Source organism: Lagenorhynchus albirostris, chromosome 6 (genome assembly GCF_949774975.1).
Source record: "Lagenorhynchus albirostris chromosome 6, mLagAlb1.1, whole genome shotgun sequence".
NCBI classification, from domain to species: domain Eukaryota; kingdom Metazoa; phylum Chordata; class Mammalia; order Artiodactyla; family Delphinidae; genus Lagenorhynchus; species Lagenorhynchus albirostris.
In genome coordinates this window covers 85,903,675-85,921,985 of record NC_083100.1, presented here as the reverse complement: position 1 = coordinate 85,921,985, position 18,311 = coordinate 85,903,675, and the positions used below count along the sequence as shown (strand labels likewise).

Here is an 18,311-nt window from a genome sequence, read left to right as displayed (position 1 = left end):
CTCAGAACCTCTCTGCTCCTGTTGGAAAGGAAGGGCCATGGATGGAGCAACACCGCCATTTCCTTTAAGGCTGGGTATCTTCTGTAAATGCGCTGCTTTGTGCCTGGGCATGAATCTGTTACAAAAAGAAAATGCAGTATACATTTAGTGAAAATACTATTTAAAATTTGCTCTTTACCTTTCTGTAAGCACATGATGATGATGTATAAAAACTGAGAAAAAAAAAAACTAAAGATATAACAAAAATTCTAGGAAGAGCACAAAAAGCAGTAGTCACCAAGAGAAAGTTCAAAAGTTTGAAATTAGACCAGATTGTCTTTGGTTTCCAAAGAGTTTCTGTGGCTATAAAAATCTGCACTGCACATACCATAAAAAATCAGGGTAGAGCGATGGTTTAGCGTTTTCTTTACTTGTCTTTCTGGAGTTCTATGTTTTCCAGTCATGACATGGCCCAGTGTTTATTTTCAAAACATACTTTTGCTCATTAACCTACAAAAATGCTTGAAACTTCCTGAATTAACACTGGGTATTTCTGCTCACATGGCTGTTCTGTATTCCTGGGCACTTGTACACGTTTTTATTAAGTTGACTTTGCTAATATTTCTTTTTTTTAAAAAAAAATTTATTTATTTTTGGCTGTGTTGGGTCTTCGTTGCTGTGCATGGGCTTTCTCTAGTTGCAGCGAGCAGGGGCTACTCTTCGTTGTGTGCAGGCTTCTCATTGTCGTGGCTTCTCTTGTTGCAGAGCACAGGCTCTAGGCACACGGGCTTCAGTAGTTGTGGCACATGGACTCAGCAGTTGTGGCTTGTGGGCTCTAGAGCGCAGGCTCAGTAGTTGTGGCACACGGGCTTAGTTGCTCCGCGGCATGTGGGATCTTCCCGGGCCAGGGTTTGAACCCGTGTCCCTTGCATCGGTAGGCAGATTCTTAACCACTGTGCCACCAGGGAAGCCCAACTATTAGGTCAGCAGCTAATCCAAAACCACATCTGTTGGACTTCATCTTCTTATTGGCTCCCAAATGGTCTAAGGTTTTATAAGGATCACATAGCTTGGTCCCTTGCTAATATTTCTTGAAGTATCTTTTTATATTTTTTTCATTACCATCTCACCCCTTTCTTCCCATAATGCTTTGTCATAGAGTTCGATATCTGCTACTTGTCGATAGAAGCAAACACATAAAATGCAACCAAGGAATTCACCAAGTACTAGGGAGCAAACCAGTAGACAGAGTGGGAGACAGACTTGAGAACAACAAAGGAACCTGTGGCGGAACACAGTATATCAAGAATGGACATTCTAACTTTTAAAACTGAGAACTAGAGATTAATTCTGACTTGGGGATAAGTAAAGGCTAAAAGAGGGTTTTATTTGACTGATTCTGAAAGGCAGAGAGGGGGAAGTTTTGAATGGAGGGAACAGTGTGATCAAAGGAAAAGGGTGTGAAAGAGCATGAACTCTTCAGGGAATAAGATGCACGGCAGAGTCTGAGTCCCGGGATCTGAGGTATAGAGAGGCAGGCTGGGGCCAGACAACAAGGGTGTTCTCAGAGGCCCTGAGTCCCATGCAGAGACTCGGCCCCTTACCTGGATTGTGGAGTATGTGAAGAAATGGAGAGTACATGCATTTAAGAGATAGGTGAGGAAGAAGAACCACAGAACCAAGGAAAGCAATGAGGAACATTTGGAAGAGCTGAAAGGGAATCTGAGAGTAATATCACACTATTGAGGTAAATTAAGAGCTCCTAAAGCACGGGTAGGAAAAAGAACCAAGAGTTCTTAAAACTGTTAAAAAAAAAAAAAAAGGGTGTGAAACACTGTAGAGGGGTTACAGCAGCAGAAGCGACAGGGCGATTTTGGCCTCGTTATACCGTAGATCACTGGCTACTGCCAGGGCGGTTCGTGTGGGGTGAGGGCAGAGAGAAACCAGACACTGGTTAGGGAGAGAGGGGGACAAAGAGAAGAAAGGAGAAGGCAAGGTCAAGTTTTCTTTAATGGGGTGCATGTCCACAGGGGTGCTCGCTTGGGGATACTTGCTAGGGAAGGGAGCAGGATCCTGAGGAAACAGAGAAGTCTTAGAAAATGGAAGTAGAGGGGCTTCCCTGGAGGTGCAGTGGTTGAGAGTCCGCCTGCCAATGCAGGGGACACGGGTTCGTGCCCCGGTCCGGGAGGATCCCACATGCCGTGGAGTGGCTGGGCCCGTGAGCCATGGCCGCTGAGCCTGCGCGTCTAGAGCCTGTGCTCCGCAACGGGAGAGGCCACAACAGTGAGAGGCCCGCGTACCACAAAAATACCCCCAACAAAATGGAAGTAGAAAAACATCATAAGGTGTGATAATGGCAGGATGCTTGCTGCAGGGGAAGTAGGGCCTTATTCAAGAGAACACACACCGTGCTTCCTTACAAAGCTGAGAGGGAAGAAGAAGAGAGAGACGGAATTGAAAAGAAACGTTTCAGGTGGCAGGTGCGGAATCCAGTGCGTCCCCAAAGCCTTGGACGAGGCCATGTATTTCAAGCGAGGTGAGGAGAGATGGTGCTCAAGAAGTGACCTGAGTCAGAAGGTCGCCGTGGAGAGGGGCATGGGCGATCGCTAGTTCCGAACCAACGTGCAGGTGAACAAGGCTAAGCAACAGTGTGGGTTCTGCTGCGAACTGGAAATCCAGTCTGGCTGTAGTATGCTATGTACATTCTAGAAGCAAAAGGCATGATGTGGGGGGCTCTGTGCTTGTTTCATGAGGCCTTTTGAGAAAAATCACCTTACTGTATAAGCCACCTCCCCCCACACCCGTGCCCTGTCATAAGTGGATGAAGTAGATATTGCATATGGACAGATAAAACACGAAGAATGGGGCTAGCCTCCTTGGTATGCCCTTATAAAGTAATACATTAATTCTTGATTTAAAATGGAAAAAGAAGGGAAAAGGATCTGAAAAAGAATATATATATATGAAATACTAAAAAAAACTGAGTCACTTTGCTGTACACCTGAAACTAACACAGCATTGTAAATCCATTATACTTCCATTTAGAAAACGAACATTGAATTTAATATCTCTCTTTAGATTATTAGGTTAAGGAAATTTATTGAATTATAATGAATGCTGTACTAAAAATGTTTCTTCTCATCTACAGACCTTTAAAAACTCAGTGGTCACAACCTCAGTCTTATTAGAACTGCTCTAATAAAAAATTAGAGAGTTTATTTTTTAAAAAATGGAAAGAAACTTGGGCATATACAGATTAGAGTTTCAGATCTCACAGGTCCAAAATCATGAAGGGAGGTAACCAACTTTCTTCCTGAAATAAATTCAAAATATTGAGGAGATTCTAAGGAACTAAAAATCAATAGGAAATTTCCCATCGATCACCACTAAAAGAAAAAACATGACTATGACAATATCCTCAACTTCTCCTAAACAAATGGAACAAATGGTAAGAGAAGGAACATCTGTACATATGTGGAAATCAACAATAGCGCAAGCGAAGTAACCTATTTGTTTATGTCAGATAAAGAACACCAAGGCAAGCTTAAAAAGGATTTTAACAGAATTACAAACTTGGTGCACGAAGGATTCACACACACACACACACACACACAAATCAATGGACATTGAAACAACATATCTTCATTTTAGAAAACAGTATCATGACCCATCTTGCTCATAAAATCCCTTTATATTGGCCAGCATGTGAGCAAAATTGCAAATTAAAAGAGATGGGAGATTGGCTAAAGGTTTGTAAGCAACGGGAACTGGTCACTGACAAGGAATCTAGCTGTGGACAAGGTGCTAGGCCTGCTTTTTTGCAATACATTTCCTAAATGTTCTCAAGGATGAACAGAATCCCACCTTAACCCAGGTTGCGGATGACTGACTAGATAGGTGGTGGTGAATAAGGACATGGGAAGATGCAGAATATCAATATGGACAGAAACCCAAAACTCAGCTTATTAATATTATGAAATTGACAAAATAAAATAAACCTGAAAGCAGTAGGACATGTGGAAAAGACTATGTAGATTTCCTGGAGTTTGACAAGATGAGTCTGGGCTGATTGGACCAGCAAACTAACTGATGCTGCTTGGTTATGGAACGTGATGTACAGGACAGGGAGAGACCAAGCCTGTGGGAGCAGAATACTGTGCAAATGCTGATTTCATCTGAGGCACCTGATAACTATATATGTTTGAAAATTAGAGAGTTCTAAGAAGAGCAATAATAATAATTAAGGCAATGGAAGAATTGATTTATGAGGACAGATTAAAGGAGCTAAATATGAATAGCCTGGTTAAGTGACAACTAGAGGGGTACATAATAGGAATCTCCAAGGAAAGAGAATAATTATTTAGCCAGGTACAAGGGGGTATAACTAGGAGTAATGAGATAAAATTAAGAATGGGAAAATTTAAGCTGAATTTCCAGAAAAACTCCCTGACGCTGTAATTTATTAGCTCATGGAATAAATTCCCTATGGAAATGCTATAGCTAGGGAAACTTAATAATAGAACTGGACAAAATACCAAAAATAATATAGATGATAATCCAGTACTTGAAAGAAGGTGGTTACGTGCTATGCTTTCCTTGTTTACAATATCTTCTCATATTTTTCTCTCATAGTCTTTTATATAGAGTGATTGTTACCCAAAGAAGTATTTAGGCAATTAGCTAAATCTAAAAGGAAATACGTCCTTTAGGTGAGGGAAGCTAAAATTACTTCAGTTTTCATATATTCTGCAGTAATAATTTTTTACTACTTTGTTTCAGCAGAGCTGATCTTGAAGTAAGCTGGACAAATGTATTACTATTTCTAAAAAACAAAATAAAACAAAACGATCCTCAACTACCATCCCACACAGTCTACTCTGATTCTCTGTGTGTGACATGAAACCCATATTTTCATAGACATGTTTTATATAAACTATTTACTGCCATAATAGAAATCAAAAAACTTTATTCCAGCTTTTCTAAATGTAGCTCTATGGTCAATTACTTCACATCAATACCAAGATCAAATAGACATATACTAACAAGCAGTTTGCTTAATAATAGTCACCACACTAATTAACCCATCCAGAACATTCTTAATCAGATGCTATTTGAAATGTACAGTGAAGAGAAGGCTGGCAATAAACGGTTCTATGCTAAAAAAGCAAATAATACCTTACTGATGGGGTGATACTGGCTTTTTTATAGAACCGGACAGAATGTTCACACTATCCTGGTGTGAACTCAGTGAAGTAACTATGCAAATAGGCACATGACCGAACACCTCCTTCCTCCTCCCCAGCTTCAACTCTGGGAGAGGTGCTAATGAGAAGAGGAAAGGTACAGAGGTAAGGAGTGAAGGAGAGAAAAGAAAGAATACCAGTGAGCTGCCTTCTAGAGCACATGGCAGCCTTGCCGTTTAACCATCCCCTCAATTTTTCTTAAAGAAATGCTACTACCCACCTTACTCACAGAATGTCCTTCCTGTTTCTGAATCTCTCAGAAGCCCTATTCAAACATGTTTTCACTCTTAGAAAGATTCTGGTTACTGCAGTCGTTTCCAATCTGTTATCAGCCTTGGGACCCCACTCCCAACTTTTTTCCAACCAATAGCCAATCTTTGAAACAAAAGTAGAACCTTCCCTCTGCCTCCTCTCCTTCTTTCCCACCTCTGTCCCCCAGGGTGGGTCCAGAGGCATTGCCACAAAACCCCAGTACTATGTTGAGGGATGTTTAAAGACACAGCTGGAATAAGTACTTTCCAGACCTAAATCTGATTGCTTCCCTGCACTACCCACATCCAAACACACAAACGTAGAGCTGGACCTGTAGGAATGGCCAAATGCCTTATTTGGATTAGTCCGAAAATACCAGATTTGGGCGGAGCTTAAACCGATGCTAAGATTGAGGGTAAGCAAAGGAAATGCTCTAGGCTCCTTAGCTGATTTCTGCTGAAGTTGAGGAGCCAGCATATGTTTAGCTGACCAACAGAGGTAGTCAGGAGGAAGGTGATAAGATAAAGCAAGTCACATCGACTTAGGACATTGAGACTGATTCATGTGTTGTTGAAGAGAATGCTGTGGCTAAAATGTATGTCATGTGGAATACGTTGCCTACAAACATCTTTTTGAGAGATTTCAATGAAAAGTACTTAATATGGTAAGTTCAACCTATAGAATCTCATAAATAAGTACCCACAGATAAGAGTCCTCAGGACATGATTAAGTCATGCTTCTCAAAGCAGATCTGGAAGATAGCGTGTGAAAAAAAGTGATGCAAATGAGTGGATGATTAAGGAGACAGAGAGAGGGCATAATTCATCAACGATTATTTCAAATATGAGCCAATGAGAAAAGAGGAGAGTCTTAGCAACTGGAATATGGAAACTGGCCTCCCTGTGGGGCAGGCACGGAGAGAGGGGGCTGAGGGAGCTCAGCGTGTGCACATGTAGCTCAGGTGTCGGGGAGGGAGAACAGTACGGCCATCCCTTCAGGCTGAAGTCTCACAGGGTGTGTTCTGTTTATCACGAAACAGAACGTGTAGGTATTGCCCTAGAGAAGCTTTTGTGGTGTAGGTATTGCCCTAGAGAAGGTTTTGTGAGAGATCAAGTTTTGGAAATGCTGGGTTAAAGTTAAACATTTCTTCACAGCAGAACTTCCCAAAGCACGTGCTAGTATGTTCAGTAAATATGTTCATTCATTCATTCTTTTGTTCATTCAATAAATATTTATTTAATACCTATTGTGTGATAGAGACATTGTGTTTATTGTTTCCCAAACTTAGCACTTAATGAAACAAGGACCAATCCCCCGAAGCCCTCACCACCACCCCCCCACACATGCATACACACAAAGAGGCACCTTAAGAATTAATATTCGACAAAGGATACCCTGGGAAATACTACTTTAGACCCTAGGAGGTGCACAGCCTGAGTCAAAAAGCATGGGCAACCAGACAGGTGATGGCATGTTTTATATAGTAGGGATGGCAGAGGAGTGGGAAAATGCATTCCCTCTCCAAATGATGAAACTCAGTCCAAAAGGCCACTCACCAAGGCCACACATCAGTAGAGAAAAGGAAGTCTGAAGATATCAGGGAAACCTGTGAAAAAAGTAACAGAAAAAAATACAGTTCAAGGCTAATATGGATGACAGCAGAAAAAAATATCATTCGATTTTATCACAGCAATTTCTGTGGATTTTGGGACAGAAACCATGTTGAGAGTTGAAGAGAAGGGAAATAGGAATCAAAGATAAATAATTTTTCCAAAACCAACTGGGAAGACGCATCCAGGCAGTTCAGTGATCTAAGTTCTTGGGTGATTTATAACAAAAACTATTCACTGTTTCCAAACAATGTGTTGGAAATTAATTACAAAATTAACATTTTTAGAATTTTAGCCACATAAGCAAATATCAAAGATAATCAAAAAATCATGTTGCCCACATGTATCCAATATATCACTTATATGGTAAGCAGATTTATATAAACCTATAAAGTATAAAAGTAAAGATCTTAATCTAGCATTCTCATGTGCACGCATACACTCCCTATACTTCTTGCCACATTGTCTTCACTAAATAAAGGAATCACAAACAAGGAAGTCTATCATAATTAAAACTGGATGTCTGAAGACCACAACGTTGAACAGAAAGACAGACTTATGCTTGGTGGTTGGCTGTAGGGATGGCTGCTCCTCTTTACTGGAGATGGCTATGGGCTAATATTCAAAAAATAGATGGCACATGTCTACGAAGGCTGTTTCAACAAGAAACTCTGGCAGAACATTATTTGAACAAATTTGAATCACAGATGAGTCAATCACCATCCACATGCACATAGCACAAATGCTCTGGGGGAACAGCCATCCAACAACACCGCGGCTGTTGAGGCCATGTCATTGAAATGCTCGAGTTTCGTGCCTGAACCAAATTTCAACTCCCATGGTGCAAATTTTCAAAGCCAACATGCAACATTGACAGCAGTCCGAGAGAGGATACTGAGCAAGGGTGTCTTGCTTTGACTACGAAGAATCTGTTTTGTGACAAGATAGGAAAACAGGATCCATAGAAACTAGCCTCAGTTAAAATTAACAAGCAAACCCTACTTGTTAGCCTGAGAAAGGCATGCTGAAACTGAAAGCATATTTATGGCTATCAGACTGGCCTCATTATCCATGTATGGTCCCAGGGATGACACACTTAGTCAAGACAGCATCTTCTCTTGAAGGCTGCCAAAGAGAGAAGCTTCAGCTTCCTCTCTTCTGTTTAAGGTCCATCATTTTCTGATGTCTGTCCTTTAAATAGCTGGGATATATGACTGTCATAAGGAAAAGATGGTTCTGTTCCCATGAGTCTGTTTATTTATATTTTTTTCCACCAGCATTTCTAAGAATCATTTCTGAAAATCTAACACTCTCCATATACCTTATTTATACCATTTATTTACAATACATGGCTTCTTCTGGCAACACAGTTTATGTAATTAGTATTATTTAACTTAAATAATTATGCCTCAATTCCTCATTCTCTTTTTAAAAAAATTTTTATTGGCGTATAGTTGATTTACAATGTTGTATTAGTTTCAGGTGTACAGTACAGTGAATCAGTTACACATAAACATATACCCACTCTTTTATTAGATCCTTTTCCCATATAGGTCATAACAGAGTATTGAGTAGAGTTCCCTGTGCTATACAGTAGGTCGTTATCTCTTTTGTATATAGTAGGGTGTATATGTCAATCTCTCTTAATTCCAAAGTGTTTTAGATTGTACACACTGCTAATTTAACTGCCTACTAGTATGAGCAGTTTGTCTTATGCAATTTTATAAAATCCCTTGATGATATACTGCTCCCATACAGAAAACTTAAGGTCCTTAACAATGTATGAGACTAGGAAAATCTACCTTGCATGTTGCCACAGCCCATGTTTATCAAACCCAGAGCCATCCTTGTGAACAGATGCATGCACACTTCTCATGATTCGCATTCCTCCCCCGAAAAGAGCTAAGCACCACAAAACCCTCTATTTTACACAAGGTTTACTGTAGTAATTGAACACAGTCAGCAAAGTTGCAGGGTAAACTGCAAACAGTGAATCTTTATCTTCCTACCTCCCCTGTAAGCACTCCCCACCAACTGGTTGTTAATTCCCTAAGAGCTTTATGCTCCTTCCCAGTGGCCCAGGGCCCCCATCCCTGCCACGCTCACCACCATGCATCCCCTTGCATCTACCTTGAATCATGCCCTGTTCTTCCCTGTTGGCCTTGTTGGAAACTAATCTTAAATTCCCACAATGTACTAGTCATCTTCCATGCTCAATATGTGCCACTTTTCAAAAGCACAATACCTTAATTCAAGGAAACTAATCACAAATGGGATAATTGCACAGTAAGCCTGTGAGATTCTTTTGGGAGGACAGGTGGAGAGAAATCTCTGTGAAGCACCTTAAAGTAAGGCCACTCAGGCAATGGGCATGTTGAAGAGGGGAGAACCCAGGCTGTAGTATTGGTACCCAGTATTGCATCGGTACTTCCTGTATTTGTGAATTTATTCAAATCACTTAATTTCTCTGAACCTCAGTTTTCTGATCTATGAAATGGGATAATATCTGTTTTTCCAAATTTCTTGAGAGGATTAAAAGAGAGTTGGTAATGATGTGTAGATGAGCTGAGGAAATCAAAGTAAACTTCCCATTTCCTTGCTTCTTTATGTAACATCCACACTTATGGAGTTATTTCTAAGGCCATCTTGGGTAACACTGGATTTCCTAGTTTGTAAATGCGTCACTGTCTTGACTCAGTCAACAAATATTCATTCAACAAATATCTAAGCTCCTTCTACGAGCAAGAGGTTGTGTCTTTTTTTTTTTTTTTTTTTTTTTGTGGTACGCGGGCCTCTCACTGCTGTGGCCTCTCCGTTGCAGAGCACAGGCTCCAGATGCACAGGCTCAGAGGCTATGGCTCACGGGCCCAGCCGCTCCGCGGCATGTGGGATCTTCCCAGACCAGGGCACGAACCCGTGTCCGCTGCATCGGCAGGCGGACTCTCAACCACTGCACCACCAGGGAAGCCCAAGGTTGTGTCTATTTTTACAAAAATGTTAGAGCATATGTAGTGACATTTCATACGTACTTATTTTGGTCTCTTACCCCCAGAAATCGTAAGCTATCCATATTACCTTTAAACTAAACTGTATTTACTGATTCCATTACTACAATGATCTAACTTTTCCATTTAAACTTAATAATTTGCTCATCATTTGTTTCATTAATAACTCAGAAGTGAAGTTTTAAAAGCTTCTATTCATTCACCCCGCTTAATTTAACAATAGTATACAAAAATGAAAAAAGTTCCCAAATGTGAATCTGAAGTAATTTCTTTCAAGCGAGAGGAAGTGGCTGTTTCACGTGTACATAGACTCAGCAAGCTGCTCGGTATGGATTTACCTCGTTAGCAAGTAAATGTTCACATTACTCTGGGAATCCCATATCTTCTACAGCATCAGTAAAGCACTGAAGGAAACTCTAAAATGATCTCTAATCACATGTCCTATTCCACAATTTTTTTTGGAAGGCATTATTTGGAGGTTGAAAGCAAGATAGTAAAATGTGCTGGTATTGAAGAAAGGATCACTTTCTTCTTTCCAAACAAAAATAGGAATTCCCTTAGGGCAGTGTTTCCAATTGGAGAGTATCCTTTAGAGCATGGTATCATTTTATGGGTGCTATGGGCTGAATTGTGTTCCCTCCAAATTCATATGTTGAAGTCCTAACCCTGAATGTGACTATGTCTGGAGATAGGGTCTTTAGGAGGTAAGTAGGGTTAAATGAGGTCATAAGGATTGGTCCATAATCCGATAGGACTGTGGTCTTACAGGAAGAGGAAGAGATCTCTCTTCCTCTCTCTCTCTTTCTTCCCCCTTTCCTCCCACGGCCACATGTGAGGACACAGCCAGAAGGCAGCCAGCTGCAAGTCAGGAAGAGAGCTCTCCTCAGAATTGACTATACTAGCACCCTGATCTCAGACTTTCAGCCTCCAGAATGGTAAATTCCTGTTGTTTAAACAACCCAGTCTATGGTATTTTGTTATGGCAGCCTGAGATGACGAATACAACTGGATACTGTTGTGGAAAAGAGGGGAAAGAATCAATACCATGATGGGTGAAATTTCCTGAACAGGGTATCAGGAAAATGATAGAGTGGAAGGTACCATATCTATGTTGACAGACAGTGACAACAAGAGAATATTGTACAAGACGAGAGAGCTAACCATCAAAACTGATAAGAGAATTTGGGGGATGAAATGGAGAAAATATGAATTGTGAAACAAAAATGTTCCTTTTTTAACTAAAAATAAGAAGAATAGAGAACTGAGTTTAGGAAAGAATTTTTCTTAAAAATTTGTTCGGTTGTGACATTTAATCTTTTGAAACCTGGGTTTCTTCATATGTTCAATGAGAATGAGACCAGTCCCCTAGACTTCCAATGGAAGTAGGAGGATCAAACTTCTAATCAAATCTACTGATTACCTTATAATTATTAAGAGGCAAAAAGGCACACTGGGTCAAGCAGGGCTCTAGGTATATTGTATTGTTTTAAATTCTGGGCTCTGCCACTTATTAGCTAACCTGGGGAAAGAGTTTTTTCTCTAATTATCAGTTACCCCATCTGTAAAATGGAGCTAATAATAATGCTGCCTTGCAGAGTTATGTTTTCCATGTTGCTTGGCACATAGTAAGAGCTCAGGAAATACTATTATTTTTTATTTTTGATAATAATGGAGAAGGTCAACATTATGCTCTCATGGTTACTAAAGAGATAATCAACATTCTAAAAACTCCAGTCTCTGACTCCACTGGCCCTCTCATAGTTAAGCTACTTTATAAATCAGAGACCCATGCCTTTTTTTAAGATGTGTTTTTCTTGTTAACTCTCACAAGTTACACTTTAGCCATCCATTTAAGGCAGGCATTTTAATGTTACCTTACTTTCATTTGTATACTAATCAAAGATTTGTTCTCTGTCTAGAGGCACATTAATTACAAAAAGGCTCAATGTTATAAATCAAACAAATATATTCCTCCCTTTCTATTATTTGTTTCCTGTGGTGCTTTTTTCTACCTTACGCTTTTCCTTGTCTTTCCTTTTATTCCTTCATTTTTCTAACTGAGAGGTTCCATCTTCTCCCTTCTTAAAGCTGTATAAACCAGAAAAGTAAAACCAGGAAATTTAAAACATCAGTTTCCAGGTCTCTGAAGCATGAACAGATGGGCATCAAAAATCCAGTCTTTTATTTTTTCCTTTTTCGTTTTCCTACCCACAACCTGAATAAATCAAAATTACCAGCAAATCCAACTTCCAGCACAAACCCCCTTTTTTTCCCAATGCTACAGCATTAAGTATTGATTCACTTCAAGTTCTGGTTCTACGCTGTCTAATTTTTAAGCCACAGAAACTGTCTTTATTCCAAACTAATATTTTAAGATACAACTTTGTTAACTTTACATTTGAAATAAAGCCTTTAAATGTACAAAGTGAGTGTACAAGCACTTCCACTTTCTTCAGGTTTTCTATACTTTCTAGTATTTCTAAGTTTGGAAGAGATGGGTAAAGTGCTGGGCTATTACTAGAATATAACCAAGGCTTGAAGGTAAAGAAAGACTTACATACTCAGTGAAAATACTGAGTGAAAAAGGTCAGAGAGAAAAACATTTATTCACCGTTCAACCCAAATTGGAATGCCTATTATGTGCCAGGCGAATAGCCAAGATGCCCTCACGAAACACCCAATGGGGTAGGTGCTCCAATCAGGGGAGAATTAGGTATTATGATTATGAGAACCCAGGCCTGGGGAGGGGGGCTAATGTCAAGAAAGGCTCTCCAGAGAAGGTGCTCTTTCGGCTGAGACCTCAATGATGATTAGAAGGTAGCCAGGTGTGAATGTGAGAGGTGGACTGTGTTAAGAACAACAGCATGTGCAAAGAACCGGGTGAGAAAACATGGTTCAGGGGTAAAAGCAAAATATGGCCAGAGCACTGAGTGAGTGTGGATAGCAATGAAGGTAAGGGAGGGGGAGGTCAAAAATGAGGCTCGAGAAATAACCAGGGGGAGGACTTTCTGCCCTTAATAATATAAGTAAGAGGTTTATAGCCATTTGAGGAATTTCTAATCAGATTGGGTCTGAATAAAAATGCTGCGTGCGGTATGAAGAACAGACTGGGGAAAACATGGAAGAGTAAACATCAATTTGAAATCCCTCTGCCTTTTGAAGCTCTACTGAAATAATGGTATGGGAATTTTTATAAGGCATGGACTCTCAGGGACAACAAGAATAATTGAGTAAGATGACAACAGAAAAGAAATGTCAACTGGATTTCAAGAGATGGAAAGCAAATGGATGAGTGGTGTTGGAGCAGAGAGAAGGAGGCAGAATGCTTCTGTAAGTGTAGGTGATTCTGCTTGTGTACGTGGTGTTAGCAAAGAGACAGCAGCTCATTTGCTCCAGAGGAACTCCGGAAGGCTCAGGAACTGGACACACCAAGTGCCTGTGGAGGTGCAATTGCAGAGCAGAGCTGAAAACAGAACTGGTAGCAATTCTATAGAAAGTAAACACAAGCCCTCTGGTAATCTCCTCAAGCCCAGGCAGCCAAGCAGCTACCGTCCTTCTCCCCTGACCTCCCTCCTCAGCAGCAGAAAGGCTTCCTCACTGGATGATCTGGACCACAGAGACCAGGCAAGGCTAAAGGCAAGGGTGAGGGAAATTAAATGAAAGGATGTCTATTTATTAATGTTGCTTCTCCAGCACCCCTCCTCCATCTGGCTCCCAGACAGCTGGAGATTTTCCTTCCAGGACATTATAGGAACCTTTCTCTGGAAACTAACTGGGCTTGACCTAGCAACGCTGACATGTGGAGATGCCACAATGGAACAAATGAATTCCTATGAGAAAGGTCACTGGTCAACAAGCCCTGTCTCTGAAATTCTAATCATCTTTTAAGGTCTCACCTCAAATATGAATGGAGAGACAGTCACCATCAGATATTTGAGGAAAATTTTAACATCAAGTTAATACGATGAATCAAACAAATACAAAAGGGGAACTTAGAGGAAACTGAGACAACATGGAGAGTAGAAGAAAACTTAAAAAATAATCCTATGATATCCATAGTGATAAAATAAGCTTTTGCATTCATGATGGGAGAAACAGGATGTGATTAGAAAGGAAATTCAAGAACAAGAAAGAATGCTTACATATAAAAATATCATAACTGAAAAAAAATCAATAGAAGAGTTAGAAGATAAAGTTGAGAAAATCTTACAGAAAGCAAAATAAAAACAAAGAAGAAAATAGGAAAAGAGATAACAAAATAAGGTCAATCTAAGGTTCAGTAATGACTAATAGGAGTTGAAGAACATAATATTGAGAAAATCATGGGTGAGAAAATCAAAGAAAAAATATAAGAAAATTCTTTGTAGTGAAGGAAATATATAACCAGCATAAGAAAAGAACAAAAATCCAATTATGGAATTTCAGAAGACAGGAGTTTCAGAAGACAGGAGTAAAAAAGAAAATCTAATACCTTTTGGGAGAGTGAACACGAAGAGTCACAGGCAAGTTATCAGAAATAGAAATCAGACTTCTCAACAGGAAGTTCAAAAAGTAGAAAACAATGGAGCATTACCTCAAACTTCTGAGAAAAATGAGTTCCAATGAGAGCTCAAAACTCAGTCTAGTATTAAGTAAATGTGAGGAAGGACAAAGCCATTTTCAGACAAGCAAGGTCTTAAGAAATTTTAGCTCCCTACATTTCTTGAGGAGATACCGGTGGATGTACCCCACTAAAATGATAAAGTAAAAAAAGAGAAAGATGTGGGATCCAGGAAATAGTTGACTCAAGGTCCAGAGAGCAACATAAAATGAACAGGAGCAGGAGAATCTAGGCCTCCAGGATGGAGATGTCCAAGGAAAAAAATGGAAATGATAGATTTCCTGATGTGTCTGACCATATTAAAAAGATGAGTTAGTGATGGTGGCAGAGCTAGGAATGGGTTTGTGATAGTGACACAGAAACCAAGCAAATAAAGCTAAAGCAATATTTACCTCCAGGAAAAAATGAAGAGTTGTTCAGGGAAGGAAATCTTATCATAGAAAACAATGATGCTCAGCAGGGAACAGTTTCACATAGCAATAATGCCATAAACACAGAGTATTTAATTAACCAAAAATTGAGATACAGCTATATTGGAAGGCTAGGGAGAGGGAAAAATATGTGAGTGCCTGCATGTGCCTGCTCATACAGTAAGAGGGCTAACTAACTCACCATTTCTACTGTAGGAAGTCAACAGATAATATCTCATATTTTAAAAAATCAAGAAATAGCAAGATAAACAAAAGTTTTGTTAAGTGGTAGCTGGGACAGGGGGGCAGTTTGGGGTGGGATGAACTGGGTAAAGGAATTTTGCTTTGTCTTACAGATCCTTTTTGCACCCTCTGATCTTTTAAAACCAAATATATGCATTACCTTGCGAATCCATGACTTAATTAATAATCTCTAGAAATTTCTTACCCAAATCTCTTTGACTATTGCTTCTAGCATTTTCTCTAATTTTCCTTCTGAAACTTCTATTAGACATATGTTGAATTCTTATCTTTTTATTCCTTAAGATCTAGCTTCTAGGTCACTAATTCTCTCTTTACACATGTCTAATACTTACACTCAGTGGTTAATTTCAATGAATGTATAAAATTTCTACTTAGTTCTTCTCAAAATATGCACTAAGATTTTACAGTGCCTTTTATTTCTCATACTTGCAATTTATTCTTTATGCTATTAACTGTTGTAAAAACCTACTTTATTTTCTCTATCCAGAAGTTCTAGTATCTGAACTTATTAAGGGTCTAATCCTACAGTAAGTTGTACGAGCCAGTTTATCACTTGCTACTCTAGGATGGATATTCAACAGGAAACACCAGAAAGCTACAGGCTCCCCAAAATGAAGCAATGGAGAAAGGTTTGTACCCAAGTTTTACTCTTCCTTTAAAAAAAACTCACCATTTTTCTAAATTCTAATATGTTTCCTTCGGCAGTCAGCAGGTATTTATAGAGCACCCACTCAAACTCAAAATTCTGCTGTTATAGGAAAAAGAATTAGAAGAAAAATCAGACATTTTAACATATGGTTGGATTTCCCTCTTCTAAGCTTTTTAAAGAAATAGTATGTTGGTTGTTTAAAGATCACAACAATCCATGGTCATCTTTCAGGACATGCTGAACATTATTTTGAGGTTTAACATTATTGGCAGAAGAGTTTTCTACTTTCCACCTTGAAATATCCTTTTTTGAACAGTGGGCATATATTTGCAGTAGAGACTCATCCATTCACAGTTTGTGCTAACATTATTGTGAATCATAACCACAGAGATGTACAAACATCTCCTTAAATACTAAAGTGGATATAAATGGAAGTGGTATACCTTTAAGGACATAATAAATGTCCTAGAAAAAGTAACTATGCAGTGAAATTCTCATATAAAACAAAAAAATTCTTATAATCTTAAAAATGTAATTATTCTATAATTTAGCTGTACTGAGAGTCTGCATCTTATTGGCCTGGGCTATTTTAGAGTACTGCATATCTTACCTGAATTGTCAATACATGCCCTACTTTATACCCATTTAACACTTCAATAATATATGCCAGGGCATAACTGAGTTCTAAGTTATTCTAGAACTGCATGTTATTTTGGGAGTACAGATAGCAAATGGCCAGATGGCCCTACAGTAAACTGCCGAAGGCCATTTCAAACTAATCCATGTGTAGATGTACTCCAACAGAGAATTACGGACAGCAACCAGTGAGATACCGAAGTTCTACTACAATATTATCTTTGTTAAGCCAGAAATAACATTCCGATTTTATAGAACTGGAGTTAAAACAAACATTATTCTTTACTTTCCTGTAGTAAATAAACGAGCAAAATCAACTCTATTGCCTCGCAGGCTTACGGTAGATGCTCAATATAGACTTGCTGAATGAATGAATGCCTTGGTACAAGGAAGTGGAATAGGTTATGTATACGCTATTCTATGCTTTTCTGGGTCCTGACTGTTTCTGTATACTGACGTGTGGTGTGGGAGTTTGCATATGTTTTATTTAGGTAGTTTGCATATACAAAGTAGAAAGAGGTAAGGCTGTTTGAAGGGTAATTATTTCTTGATGGAAGAATATAAAAAGTATAAACAGCTCAGCTGTCGCTTAAGCAAACTCAGCTCTTCATTCCTGATCTACAATGCAAATAGTATACAAAATAAGGTTTCATTAAACAGTGACTGTCACATCAACAGGAAGGAGAATGAAGACCTGCTATGCAGGATTATTAGATATATTGAATTTGTTGTCACCAAGATCAACAAAATCCTGCTTCTAAAGACTACACACTGTGACATAGAAATAACTTTGCAATACAGAACACTCCTTTGATTTTTTTCCATTTTATTGTAATGGGGTTATACCTCTAGAAGAAATGAATGTCAATTTATTGACGGCTTGGGCCACTATTTAAAAAGTAATATACAGGACGTCCCTGGTGGTGCAGTGGGGATTTCCCTGGTGGCGCAGTGGTTAAGAATCCACCTGATAATGCAGGGGACACGGACTCGAGCCCTGGTCTGGGAAGATCCCACATGCTGCAGAGCAACTAAGCCCGTGCGCCACAACTACTGAGCCTGCGCTCTAGAGCCCGCGAGCCACAACTACTGAAGCCCGGGCGCCCTAGAGCCCGTGCTCTGCAACAAGAGAAGCCACGACAATGAGAAGCCCGCGCACCGCAACGAAGAGTAGCCCCCTCTCACCGCAACTAGAGAAAGCCCGTGCGCAGCAACGAAGACCCAACGCAGCCAAAAATAAATATATTAATTAATTAAAAAAATAAAAAGTAATGTACTAATCAGAAAACATCTGTGATAACTCACAATCCATTCTGAAAAAAAAATTAGAAACTTTCTATCACATGATATCTCCACAGCACAACTCTACAGCGTACGGCGTGGAGTGTGACTTTTCCTAACACCTTGGCATTTCAGCTGAGGTCCTAACGCCGAGGACTAATACCTACAAATGCTAAACAGAGGTGCTGCCACATTTCTGCAGGACTTGCTAAAGGTAGAAATATTGGCCCCGTACTCTTCTCGATCACTGTCTAACAGCCTAAGTAAGAGGAGATTCACAGGAGTAGATGTGCTCCATGAAAACCTCTCATAGATACTGGGGTTGGTTGGCAGAAGGGGAGGCCGGCACCTCTTTCCCCAAAGTGAATGACTGCCAAGCTGC

General features: G+C 39.6%; 1 protein-coding gene across 2 annotated transcripts in view; it reads right to left on the bottom strand.

Moving 5' to 3' along the window:
• Positions 1–18,311, bottom strand: part of GTDC1 (glycosyltransferase like domain containing 1) — a 359,684-nt gene that overhangs the window by 117,669 nt on the left and 223,704 nt on the right. Inside the window, exon 5 of one of the 2 annotated variants that reach the window (XM_060152957.1) lies at positions 1–115. This exon is cut by the window's left edge and continues 218 nt beyond it. The exons of the other annotated variant lie outside the window; for it this stretch is intronic. Within the exon in view, the coding sequence (XP_060008940.1) occupies positions 1–115 (115 nt within the window). The remainder of the gene's footprint in view (positions 116–18,311) is intronic. 2 annotated transcript variants of the gene reach the window in all.